This window comes from Peromyscus maniculatus, chromosome 8, assembly GCF_049852395.1.
Source record: "Peromyscus maniculatus bairdii isolate BWxNUB_F1_BW_parent chromosome 8, HU_Pman_BW_mat_3.1, whole genome shotgun sequence".
Lineage (NCBI taxonomy): Eukaryota > Metazoa > Chordata > Mammalia > Rodentia > Cricetidae > Peromyscus > Peromyscus maniculatus.
The window spans coordinates 97450720-97464705 of NC_134859.1; the positions used below are offsets into that span (position 1 = coordinate 97450720).

The 13986-nt window shown below is 39.3% G+C and overlaps 1 protein-coding gene across 12 annotated transcripts in view; it reads right to left on the minus strand.

Moving 5' to 3' along the window:
- Abca9 (ATP binding cassette subfamily A member 9) overlaps window positions 1-13986 on the minus strand; it is a 70808-nt gene that overhangs the window by 41977 nt on the left and 14845 nt on the right. For all 12 annotated transcript variants that reach the window (XM_076543646.1, XM_015993886.3, XM_076543645.1 and 9 more), the window contains 9 exons: window positions 13535-13720; window positions 9933-10080; window positions 6988-7156; window positions 5572-5630; window positions 5239-5349; window positions 2846-3021; window positions 2416-2535; window positions 2088-2226; window positions 1489-1579 (listed from right to left, as the gene is read on the minus strand). In XM_076543646.1, coding sequence (XP_076399761.1) covers window positions 1489-1579; window positions 2088-2226; window positions 2416-2535; window positions 2846-3021; window positions 5239-5349; window positions 5572-5630; window positions 6988-7156; window positions 9933-10080; window positions 13535-13720 — 1199 coding nt within the window. The remainder of the gene's footprint in view (window positions 1-1488; window positions 1580-2087; window positions 2227-2415; window positions 2536-2845; window positions 3022-5238; window positions 5350-5571; window positions 5631-6987; window positions 7157-9932; window positions 10081-13534; window positions 13721-13986) is intronic.

Below are 13986 nucleotides of genomic sequence, written 5' to 3' on the forward strand. Positions count from 1 at the left end.
ATAATTTTATCATTTTGTGCAAAATTTATTCAAGTAATACCTGAAGTCTTTGATAATAGTCTATGTAGTACTCTTTTTTAATTAAGAGATTTTCTATTCATATTACATATCAACCATAGATTCCCCTGTCCTCCCTAGTTCTTTATGAAAACTGGGGTTTTTAGAAACACCATTGTTCGTTATGTCTACTGAAATGTACTGCGATGGCAGAGTGGTGTAAACATCACACTTCACTGATTACATAAATCTAATTTAATTTTAAGATTGTTCTGTGCTTTAGAAGTGCTGTGCTTAGCATTATCAAAGACACCAAGCAGGAGAAATTCAGCCCCTTCCCTAACATAGCTTGCAGCAGTATGATGATGCAAAGCAAGAGATTTTCAGAGGAAGTGAGGGAGAGTGAAGCTGTGTTATTTCAGTTAAGTACTCTATACTCTGTCAAGTACTCATCAACTACCATCAACTAAAAAATAGGTATTATTATTACTGTTTTACAAATGAAGTTACTCAAGACCAAAGTAATTAATTAAGCAACCATTTGAATTAGCACTTTCTGGATTCCAGCACAGGATATTTATTAAGGAGGAAATATTCAGGAACAGCCTCCAAGAACAGGTAAATGGACTGGACAGATAGATCAGCAGTTAAGAGAAATTGCTGCTCTTACACAAGATGTGGGTTTGGTTCTGAGCACCTCCATCTGGCCACTTACAATCACCTGTAACTCTGGCTCCAGGTATCTGATGCTCTAATCTGGTCTGTGTGGACACCTGTGCACATATGCACATGCCCACACGTAGACACATACATATGCATGGGTAATGTTCATATATAGTTGAGTGTGATGAAGTAGGATGTAACAGATATCCTCCATAAGACAGAAACAGGACAACTACAAACACCTTCATCGAGACTTTCCCAGAGACCAATGTGTATACCTTTTATTGGAGGGAAATTATTTAATCTACTTGTAATAATGGATAGTGCTGGTACTGTAGATTTGACCAGCTTAAGAAATCAAAGAAAGTAATTGTGGGGTCTATTGAACCTCCAGTATGATGTTATTTTTATTGTATTTTTAAAGATTTATTTATAATAATCATATGACTATCCTGAAGTGAAAGATACCTAAAAGGAATGTGGCAAAAAAGAAATCAGAGAGGATAGTGTATTGAAATTATCTGCCTGAAAAGAAACATGCTCTGAAATAGGATGAGAGAAAGGATCAAATACCAATAAATTATCCTCAGAAAGCAACGTATCATGAAAACATTTTCCAAACACTTTCTTTATACCTGCTTTAATGTGTAGATTTTTAGTGTGTACGATGCCATGTATCTTACGTTCTTGCTAAGAGCCCACATAGGTTAGTTCTAACGTGTCTCTTGAAGTCACCTTTGTAGCTGTAGATCGACTTTGACCTGATACCAATGACACCTGTCCCCAGTGTGTTCATCATGCATCTGTCTCCAGTATTGAGAGCTGTACCTTAGATGATAGCCAATGCCCCATTTCTTCTTCAGGAACAGAGAAGAGCCTGCACACCTCAGTCTCCCACTGGATATAAACACCTTCCTGTCTGGTTGGGAAGAACAAAAAGATACATTTTAATAAAGAGTGATATTTTTTTCAGTGATCATAAATGTGAAAATCAAAATCTATAAACAAATGACGTTTTAGAAGCATGCCACACCAGAATATTGACATACTCATTCTGAGGCTTCTTAAGTACTCTAGTAACTGAAATGATGAATTATGTTTGCTTATTCTCTGCACAGTTAGGAAAGTTATTGAGCATGTACATAGTGAATTACAAGCCTGCCGACATCTATCCATGTGGAGTAAAGCATGCTTGAGACAATACTGTATACTTGACAACCTTCACTTCTCTATGATGGGATAAGACTCAGTCCATGGGACAAAGCCCTCTATCGGGAACACAGAGATTCTAATGGGTGAAAGCAATTCTCCTATGTTGGCTGTGGCTATTGCTAGTAAGATGTGTCTATGGGGCCTGCTTGTAACCCATATTTGTCCTACTTTCTGACTCTGAAACATTAAAAAAAAACAAAACAAACTATAGTTACCAGCCAGGATATCGGCCTCATCCATGAACTGGGTACTGAAGACAATCACTCTGTCTAGTTTCCTCTCTTTCAGTAGGTTCCATATACGATGCCTTGAGAGTGGATCCAATCCAGCAGTTGGCTCATCGAGTAGCAAAACCTGGACAGTAGAAAGTGCCACAGAGTCATTTTTCCCTCTGGGACAAGATGATTCTAAAAACACTGTAGTTGTAAAAGTATTGGTATATGTGTTTAAAAGTTTTCTTAAATTTACCATTTGCAAATGTATCGAATATAATAGTTTCTTAGTCTCCAATCTGATTTCATGAGTGGTTTTTGTTCACTTTACCTGAGGGTCTCCTAAAATGGCAATCCCAAAAGTCAGTTTCCTTTTCTGTCCACCACTTAAATTCTGAGCAAGAATGTCTTGAATATTTTCCATTTCTAAGTCCCGTAAAACTCGGTGGATCTAACAAAACAAAGAACATTTAGCCTAAAACCCAAGATGTTTGTTCTGTTTTTGAGACCAAGTCTCCCTCTGTAGCCCAGGCTGACTTAAACTTCAGCAATATTCCTGCCTTGGCCTCCCAAATGCTGGGATTACAGGTGTGTACCACCCTGACTACCTTACTTTTAAAACACAGTTTTCTGTCTTTATAAAGACCCTTTGTGGCAAACTTCAGACAGTGGATGTATGTAGACAACACAAGCATATTCAACGTCTTCCAAGTGACCCATTTCATTTTCATCGTTGCCTAACAGTGGACATGTTCATTTACCTCTTGCTCCACCTCATGTGGCAGAATTCCCTTTATTTTAGCAAAAAGCCTGAGATTTTCTCTCACGGTGAGAAAACCAAATTGTATGTTGGACTGTGGACAAACTCCAGTGAGCTTGGTGACAGCATCCAAGTCATCCATTTCTGAAAGTGTCTGATTATAGATGGTGACGGAACCTATCCAGAGAAAGTAAAGAGTTACCATCAGGACAAAGTGTAAATTAGGTAAATCACAAGATTCATTCAAGCATATTTTTCCTGCTTGCAACACACAGAGGGTAAAGGGTTTCTTATGCGGTATGAGAACTGGGGTTTAGATCTCCAGCATCACATAAAGCTTTAGTGTGTGTGAGTGTGCCAGCATGCACCTGGAGGCTTATGGCTAGGAAGGACAGGTGGAGACAGGAAGACACTTTGAGCTCATTGATCACCGAGCCTGGTCAAAACAGTGAGCTTCGGTAGTGTAAAACCTTGTCTCAAAGAATAAGATGAAGGCAATATGAAGAGACTTCAAATTTCCAGCATGGATGGGAGAGGGGCTCCTAGTGCCCCACCTTAAGCTGAAGAGCTAACGGCTTCTGAGAGAGGCAGAGTTACTTTGCTGTGTGTGTTAAGGGTAGGTTTCCTGTGCCCCAAAGGATGACCACACACACACACACACACACACGTATGCATATAGATAGCACTACTTGAATTTATGGTATTTTTTTAAAGACATGAAGCTTGAAGTTGGGAAAAAGAGAGGAAATCAATTGGGGTGGGACAGGGAGGTGCTGGAGAGTGGAAGTGTGGGGTGGATATGACCCAGATACACTGTACACATATATAAAATTTCCAAAAATAAAAAGAATTTTTAAACTAAAAAATAATTTAAAACAAAAGGGTGAATGTCAGGAGTGATTGTCATGAGCTATTGTGGGCTGTGACCCAATTACAGCTTATAGCAATTGGTAATTCAGATATCAACCCACCAGAGGAATTATTCTCTGATGGGACACCCCATCAGCAAAGCTTACAGATCACTGACTGAAAACTGTTGCTTTCATCTGTAATTTCACTTGTGCAATAACAGCTATGATATCTCCCCATTACCATGCATTTTCAAGTAATGTGTATATGTAATCTCATGATTATATCTCAATATGATGGGCACACATATTGTCAGGATGGTCAGGAAGATGACTTCTCATTTAGCTGTGTAATTTTGATATATAGAAAGTATACTAGAATATGCATCATAACTAGATCTATTGTTCCATGTGACCGTTAGACATTTAGAGGTCTGTTCTCCATCCTTGGCTTACTGGCAGGGCAAACTGGCCAAAGGAAGTGCCGTTGGGACAGATTACAGGCAGAACTTTCATAGGTTTTATTCTTGAGTGAAACTGCAGATGTTTGGCCTTTTTGGATCAAAGCCCTTCAAAAGATTTATAGTGAACTAGGGTGAAGTCACAGGTGTCTAACCAAGGTTCTTAACACAAGCAGCCTAAAATATCATGCCAATTCTTCACTTGCCAAGTACAGCTGATAAAAGACCTATGTCTCAAGCTTATCTAACTGGGCACTGTGCCACCAGACTCTGATCACAGTCTTAGTCCTGAAAATTGAAACTTTGTGTTGCCATGGCAAATAGCTCTGTCCTTATTACTCAACCTAATGAGATGTGAATCTTGTAATTGCTTCAAGCCTCCTGAAAGAAAGTGTATTTAAGCTAGATGAACAAGAAGTTGGGAGGAGCTGGAACTAGAGAATTAGAGCTAAGAATTTATAGACAATTAGCACAAGAAAATTAGAAGAAAACAGAACAACAAAGAGACATAACTGGAAAACACGCATGTGAATTATTCGGTAAACTCTCAGATTAGAGATATCACAAGTTCCCTTTCACTTTGATGTAGTCTCTGATCTGAATCCTGAAGGAGTCTTGTAAGCTGGACTCAAAGGACCCCATTAGGTGAAGAAGTGATTGAGAAAGGCATCAACCTCCACATGTCCTCACCCAACCAAGCTCACCCACACATCTCCATATACTACACACATAGAGACAAGAGAGGGGGGTTCAAAATAACATCTAATATATAACAGAAATGTCAATTAATAACTGAATAATTATAAAGTCATTTGTATCAAGTGCAAACATTTTCACAAATATGTGCAATTATATAAAAGTAAAGAAACATCTAAAACTTTTCTTAGCTTCTCAACTGACATATGAAAACATAAGAACAGTATCTACTAATGGGGAAACATAATTCAACATGTGCATATATTGTGCAACATTTAAGGAAAATTCCAATTTGTTTGTCTTAATGACATGATACAGCAAGTTAACTAGTGAAAAGCACAACTTATTCATTAGCCCTTGAGCTTGTCTTTGAATAAGTGTCCTCTTACCTGTAGTTGGGGGTGACAGTCCGCAGAGTGTATTTATCAGTGTGGTTTTCCCAGCTCCACTATGGCCAAGGAGGGCAGTGATCTGGCCTTCATATATGTCAAATCCCAGACCTGACATTATTTCAAAGAGATTACATTGAGTACTTCTATAGTCATTTTATAGTCTCCACAGTTCACAGTTTCTCACTGCAGAGATGTATGTGGATACTAGTTTTCAAAATAAAATCAGTCTTAAAATTTGTCCAGCTGTCTGTAATATCTCTTCTTCATCTACTGAAATTTTACAAGTCTCAAAGTCAAACACCTATGTTAAATGTAATCTTATTTTATTACCTCTTAAAGCTTCTACTTTTCCATGCTTTCCTGTATATTCCTTTTTAAGATTTTTGATCCTGCAGAAAAGAAAAACTGTTTTGAGGAAATTACAGAGATTGGAGGAGGTTTGATAAAACCTGGAGGTTCTTTATTTTGCATAGGCACAGTCAGAAGCATCCTGGGCATCCCATGAGATGTAGCATCTCTGAAAGTTGCAGCTCAATAGAAAATAAGTGGAGGGAGTAGCTGGCATGTGACTCCATGCAGCTGTACATGCAGATTGTAGCAGATGACTGGAGAAGAAACCAATGGTAAGAGATCCCCATGGTGTGAGTGAAGGGAATCATGTCAGTGCAGAAAGTCTTGAGCTTTGGAGTCAAACACTCTAAGTAAAGTCCCATCTGTGTCATTTACCTAGAGCTCTGGTACAAATACTGAACTCACAGAGGCCAAGTTCTCAGTAATAAAGCAGGAATGACAACACTAATTATCACATAGTGTTGGTCCTACAGAAAACAAGAATTGCAGAGCCCAAGATGTTTGAAATTTCTGAAGAAGAGGAAAGGAGAAGAAAATGATGAGGTGGTTTTAAGAGTCTGTAGAAGTGCAGTGACACATGTCCATATCCCAGCACTTGGAATTAAGGGAGGAAGTTTAGGAATCTGAGGCCAGCCTGGGATACATTGTGAGTTCCAGGCCAGACTGGCTTACAAACTAAGATCCTGTCTTAAAGAAAGAAAAAGTATACAGAAGATTTTCAATGAGTTGAAGGTCTACTATGTTCCAGATCCTGTGCAGTCTACAGGCATTAATTTCATATAACCTCAAAGCAAAGCATCATGCAGGCTACAGACAAAATTCAAATAAAGATAAGGATCTTTGGGATGTGTAGCTGTTTGGAAGTCATAGCACTGACCACAGCTCATGCATGGCTTCTGGGGGAGGGGATGCAGGGCATTAGTGCCCTACGGTCTGATCATCTCTTCCTGTCTTTCTGAAATATCTCTAGCTCCCTTTCTGCATCACTTATATTTTTGTTTTCATCTTATCCACCAAGAAGGTAAGTGAAAAGAGACAAAGCAGATTATAGAGAAAGAGTATGAGAATAGGGGAGAGGTGGTGGCACTGTTTGTCACCAAAAGAACATCATAGCAAAACATGAAGAGAGACAAGGAAGATGCTGAGAGTGTGGATGTAGTACTTATTTGTTGACAGTGGTTACTGTACCAAAAGATATTAGTAAGTATAAATGACAGATATAGGATAAAATACAGTGCTATCTAGGATAACAATATCCTTTTGTAAGAACAGTGGGCTGAAAGGATGTAGGCACAGAGGGACTCAGAAGGAAATCTTTGTACATCATTGTCTTGCCTGGTAGGTCCCTGATTTGGGGCCTGTTCTCTATTGTACTTCCATGTGATTATTTGTTACCTGATGGCTTCTTTTCCCTGGAATTCTGGAGGCACTGGTTCAAATGAGTCATCCAGTGAAGGTTCAGAATCTATTTCATTCTCAAGGACCACATGATTAGCTCCTCTGTGTTGAAGCCAATAAGATGACTTCAGGAAAAACAATGGAGACCGTTGATGTCCATTCTTGCCTACATGGACAGGAGGCAGGTAAGTATGAGGTCAGTCACCACTTCAAGGATTGCAGTCTGTTCAGTGCAGAATGCCAAATCAACCTCTTTTACTCTCACCCTAAGCCCACACTATCACCTTACGTCATACCACCTAATGTGGTATTTCCAATGTGAAAAAAAAAATGCAGCATTGTAAACTAAAAGAAAAAGTCTCTAGAGCAGAGTGACTTGTTTCAGGAGGAACTTAAACATTCTATTAAGACCAAAGTGATGGATAAATGTACATATAAACATGAAATATTACTCAGCTCTAAGAAAAATTAAATTTGCAAGTAAACAAATGGAACTGCAAAAAATTATACTGAGATAACTCAACCTCAGGAAGACATAGGAATGCCCTATATTCTTTCTCATATGCAGAGCCTAGCTTCAAATGTTTTGTTTAGTTTGTTTAACTTGGTGCAAAATAGTAGCCAGGAAACTAGAGAGGGGTGGGGTTTGGGGAAACATTAGGGGAGGGGCATAGTAGGTTAGAGGTAAAATGAGAGCGGTGAAGTGGATTATCAGGGTAGAAAGGCTTAAACAGGGAAGGGTCGTTGGTTGGGAGGTATGAGGGAGTGAAATGGGGCTAACCCAAAAGACGAGGATAAGAAAAGCTACATATATTTCTGCTACCTCACAACCCAACCTAAAAAAATACCAGCAGAAGGATAGTAGAACACATGTAAAATGAAAGAAGAGGGAAATACGGAGGGCTAAAGGATTGGAGGGAGACAGGGATGAGAGAAGAGCAGGAGGAGGAAGTAATGCGTGAGTTCACCAAAACTAAGGGTTTATGAAAGGGCCGTATGGAAACCCACTAGTTAGTAAGCTAATGTCAAGAGTTCAAATGGAATTACCATGCATGAGTAGACAATGTCACCACAAAAGACATGGGTAATTATTAAATGAAAATTGAAATACAAAGCATAAGATATCTTCCTATGAGTTATTAGTCAGGGAATCCCCAGGGATTTTAAAAAAAAAAAAAAAAAAAAAAACAAAGGCATTGACACTGTCTTTAGACAGCCACCCTACCTATATGGTAAGACCCTAGACACCACATACTTTGGCTAAGGACATAGAGAAATTAATACCCAGCTACTCAAAAAGCTCCCTCCATACTGGCCAGCTTCCATAGTGCCAGAAGGTACGATGCAGGTTTCAGAGGGAAGAAAAGACATCTATGGTCTTACTCAGCACTGGACCATGTGTGTTACAACACTAGCAAGGCAAGCAAGACGTATCTACTGAAATAATGGCACAGCTATTAGCAGGTAAATAGCTACTTTATAATTGGATTTGAGGTCTGCCCCACAGGAGGAAATTTCATGCCTGGTACTGCAATCCTGGTCAAAAACCTATGACTTGGAGGTCATGGGCCCTAGGGAAAATCCTGGTATTGTTATTTTGATGAATGGCCATGTTGTCAAACTGTCTTCTAAATACTTGTGTCTATACCCATTTTCTTAGTTAGGGTTTCAATTGCTGGAATACTACGACCAAAAGTAACTTGGGGAGGAAAGGGTTTGTTTTACCTTACAACATATTAGTCCATCATTGAGGGAACTTGGGACAAGAACTGAAGCAAGGAAGAAACCTGGAGATGGAAACTGAAGCAAAGGCCATGGAAGAGTGATGCTTAATGGCTTGATTCCCAGGGCTTCCTTGGACTGTTTTCTTATAGAACCCAAGCCCATCAGCCCAAGGGTAACACTGCCCACAGTATATCAAGCTGACAGAAAACTAGCCAGCACACCCATAGACCTAGGCTGCACTCAGCCCTCATCAGAGGAGCTTCTTTTTGCAGTGGAGAGCAGTCAATAAATAACTGGATAAAGTGCTGAGAGTAAGAGGCTGCGGAATGTTCAGCCCTAAATGAGACGTCAATATAAACACCACCATCACCAAGGCTCAGGGAACGTTGTGGAAGAAGAGGTGTAAAGACCATAAGTGTTGAAGGATGGGGAGGAGTGTTATGAAGTACTGTCTTCTAGACATGATGTGGCTATTGCAATCATGAGCTAAGATGAGGTGTAGTTTTCTGAATAAGACCTATACAAGACCAAGCCAGTCGAAATGTCAGCACAGGTGGGATGGAGGAGCCCCAGGCCCCATGCCATTCTGAAGAGGCAGTGTTAATGCGTAGTTGCTGGGAAAGGGAGGATCATGATTTACGGGGGTGTGGTCACTGACTGGTTTCTCATGCTCCAGTGGAGAGCCACCCCCATGCATAGAGAAGCACTACTAACTGAAACGAATGGGTTATTTAAAACAAAAATAAAGGAGGGGAAACATCTTTCGAGGGGCATGGGGGAAGTTGGAAGTGGAATGGAGAGTGGATATGATCATGTTTCATTGTATACAGGTATGGAATTCTCAAAATGTTGCCTATAATTTCAGAAAATTTGAAAAGAAAATGCTATACCATTTATATTCAATACATTGTAGACGAGTGGTTCTCAACCTGTGGAATTCAACCCCTTTGAGGATCGAATGACCCTCTCACAGGGGTCACCTAAGACCACTGGAAATATCAGATATTTACTTTATGATTCATAACAGTAGCAAAATTGTAATTATAAAGTAGCAATGAAAATACTGTTATGGTTTGGGTGGGGGGATCACCACAACATGACAAACTGTATTAAAGGGTCACAGCATTAGAAAGGTTGAGAACCACTGTCATAGACAGTTACTTTAAGTAAATGCAGGTAATATAAATGTATGAAATTACAATAATTCTACTACTTACTGAGTAAAATTTTGTCAAAATACAATGCCAGTACCAAATAGAGAAAAGCATCCAAAACCAACATAAAAAGGATGGCTATGATCAGGTATGAGTTGTTTGGAGAGTCCAAATTAACATGAGAATTCACATCGTAGTCCAAATGTATAAGCTGAAAAAGAGATGCATAGAGTTTTTAAAAGGTTAATGAAATTTTATGGATAATTATTGTCTTAGTTCTGCTAGATACCAAAGGGAAAGTTAAATGATTTACAATTTATATCTCTATACAGCTCAGCCTATTGCCATTCATAGCAGCTACTACTATGGTTAACTCTCCTCAGAGGAGGTAAAAGGTCCAGGAAGGTGGTATTTGAGACATGTCAAATACAAAAATTCATCAGGATTAAAAGGAATAAAGGGTGAAGGTGTTCCTGAGTGGGGCACTCCATATCAGAGTGAAAAACTTTGAGGAATGAAAGTTTGTGAGTTGGCATAGTCTAATCTGATAGGCACAGCAGAAGCATAAAGCCGGCACAGCTGCCTGACAAAGATCCAGCAAAGCTGAGCCTCGGGATAGCCGCCATGCCACCTTTGGTTACCATCTCCACCTGTGGGGGGACTTTTAATATTTGTATTTGGGGATATTGGATTGATGGAAATTTTCTTACGCGTCATTTATGCCTTCTCCCAGGAGTATTGCTTCTAAGCTTCCCCAGGAGAATCCTGATCATACTACCCCTCCAGCTTTTAGGGAGATATATATCCTTATCTACTTCAAGGTCTTCCTTATGTCTTGGAGGTTGTGACACACATAAAGAAGCCAGAGGTCTCGTTATGCGGCTATGAGACAGTCTTGAAACATTCGTCCTTGTACTTACTCAGGAACAAGATATTCAAAACAAAGTAAACTTTAAAAAGTCAAAAAGTTTTGGTGAGCTAGAGGAGTTGGTCACAGTTCAGATTGCAAGCCTCTTCTCACTATACACTCAGGCAATTACTTGGCATATACAGCAACAAAGTTAGATTATCTGAAGTTACTTATGCCCTATACAGAGACTTATATTGATGAGCAAAGAATAGAGTGGAAAGATGATATAAGAATGAGACCTCCCTTTCTTAGTAAAGTTACCACATGCAGAGTCACTGTGATGTCATATGATTAAAGAACAAAAGAATGCCAGGATTAGACATATAAACAAATTTTAGATGGATATAAAATATGAATGTTGTATTATATCAGAATTTGAATAATAACTGCAGCAGCTTTGGCCTGAGGACTTTTCTTGGGCACTCTGACCATTAAGAGTTAATAATACATTCCTTGGGACATGGCAATATGCCTAGGCTGGCTTGAAGATTTTGTTTTGGTCTAGCATCCTTGAAGCAACCAGAGCTACCAGCCTGAGAACAGGCTGCCCTATGCCTCTAGAGTCTTAAAAACTGGGTTATGAGTTAATGAGGAAAAATGATAACTCTGTTTATCAATGATTTCAAATCTTGAGGGGAAATGATTAGAAATGAAAACTCTGTTTTGTCATAATTTACTAATGATGACTAAAAGATGAGCAAGAAACACATGTCCAAAACCAAAAATGATATCATCAATGTTTTGGAACAACAGGAATCTATCCCTGCTTACTAAATTCTTTATAAATAAAGAAGCACTCTGGCTGCTAGTCAGTCAGGCTGCAAGGTTCTCCCGACCATCATGGCTAGGTTACTCCTTCCCTCACCAAATCCATACATCCTCTAGGAACCTGTTCACCATTAGGGATGGCTCCCAGTAGTTTATAGTTGGGCAGAAAAGAGAAGAATAATTTCAATAGCATACAATGATTTCACATGAATTAACTTTTTGAGAGATTTAATTTCATGTAGAAACGTCCAATTAAATTAATTTTTTTTCAAATTCTCAAATTTCTAATATTTGTGATACTATTAAGGCTCATGTTTCTCAAGCTTAAATCAGACAAATATTTAGTTAAAAGTATAAGCTGAGCCACATCAACTGTCAAATGCCATTCTATATTTAGAGCTATAAACTAACAAAAATCTTAGGGCCAGTCATAAGAAACCCCCTTTCAAGTCATTTATGGGAGTCCAAGAGATTCCCCAAACAATACAGGCTATTGCTGCTATCTCCCAGATGTTGGAGGTAGGTCTCTATTGCTAAAAGCACCATGCACTTCATACACAAGATGGGGAGGATTTGACCTAGATCTGACTTGAAAGCCTCCTCCCTGAAGACTAATTTTCACAGTACTGGACAATGGTATGAAAGCTGCCAAGAAAGGGAAGCAACTAAAAGTCCTACCCAGCTGTGATGCCTACTAACCACAACAATGACCAGCATGGCAAAGCAACCTTAAAGATGCAATAGCGGTATTCATATCTTAGTGTTAACCAACAGCTCTGTAATTGGACTGAAGCCTTACTCAACAAGAGGGGAATCATGCCTGGTACAGGAAATCTAGCCAACTACTCGGGGCTGGTGAGGTCATTGATCTCAGCAGAAAACCTCCAACTGTCACTTTCCTGAATCAACACCGCTCCCAACTGCATTTTAAATATTTACCCTTATTCCCACAGTTACGTGCAGCTCTAACTTCTCATCAAAGATGCTTTTCTTCGCAACAGATGGAGACCATTATAGAAAATTACATTGGTCAAAATGTAAACAACAACTGATTGTGGGTTTCTTCACTGAAATGGATACAACACAACTTGTACTTACTGCTTAGGGAACAGAAGAGAGAGAAGAAAGATTTTAAGAACCAAAGGAGGAGGAAAATTACTGTGAGGTGTGTCTGCCATAAGTGACAGGGAAAATGCACTCATTATACCCCAAAAATATGTCTAAATAAGACCTGAAAAAGGACAACATCAATAGGCATACTGATGTAGAAGAGGGAAATCTCACAGGGCCCCACCCCTGATCAAAGAAACTACAGGCAACTAAGGATGATGAGAGAGAATGAGTCTTCCCAAAGGATGAGCCCCCTAATTGGTTAGCCAATATCAAGTAGTCAGCCCTGAAATCACATACATACAAGTAACACTAAAAGGATTCAGTTTAAATTTATATCTTTATGCATTTGTGTGTGTGTGTGTGTGTGTGTGTGTGTGTGTGTGTGTGTGTAACAATAATAAAGAAAAAGAGGCTGTGAATTTGAAAGGAGGGGCATGGAAAGAGGTGGGAGGAGGAGAAGGAAAGGAAGAAATGATGTGATCATATTATAATTGTTAAAAATTACAAAAAAAAATATTAAAAAATGACAGAAAAACAAAAATGTCCCTTATCCCTTAAATTTCTCTCTCTATAAAAATAAGGAGACAACTTTAGTGTTTGGTGCATATTATATAAGTCATAGAAGGAATGTGTTTAGAGTGTTGTGTACATAAATACAATCGTGGGACAGCAAGGACAGCTCAGCTGGTAAAAGTGCCTGAGTTTGACCCCTGCAACCCTCATGGTGGAAGGAGAGAACTGACACCTGCCAAGTTGTCCTCTGACCTCTAATGTCACAGCATGCCTGTGCATGTGTACACAAACACCCACATCCAAATAAATAAAAATGAATTTTAATAACATGAAAAAAAAAAACGATGATCTTACTTCTTACCTGGGCCATTCCAGTCGTGAAGGCAAAGGGGCTAAGGAAACACAAGCTCCATTCCATAAAGGCAGGAAGATGTTTGTACAATGCTGTGAATCCCAGACTTCCCCAAAAGATGGTAAGGAGAAAGACGGCCAAACCAGTGAGAAAAGGTTTCTTTAACAACACACTCATGAGGAAAGCTAAAGTTATCTGAGGGGAGAAAAAAAATTAACTGGTATGGTGGTCTGAGGACCATGGCTTGCACACTAAAAGGAAATTCATGTTTGGGTGTTATCCAAAGGCACCCATGTTCAAGTCTTCAGCCCAAGGTACTACTGAGGGGTGGTAGAATGTTTAAGAAGTGGAGCATGTGGGAAGCTTTCCTGTCATTGGATGTTCACCCTTAAAGGGGATTGTGAAAGCCCAGCCTCTTCCTCTTTCTGACATCCTGGCCATGAACTGCTAACATGATATGC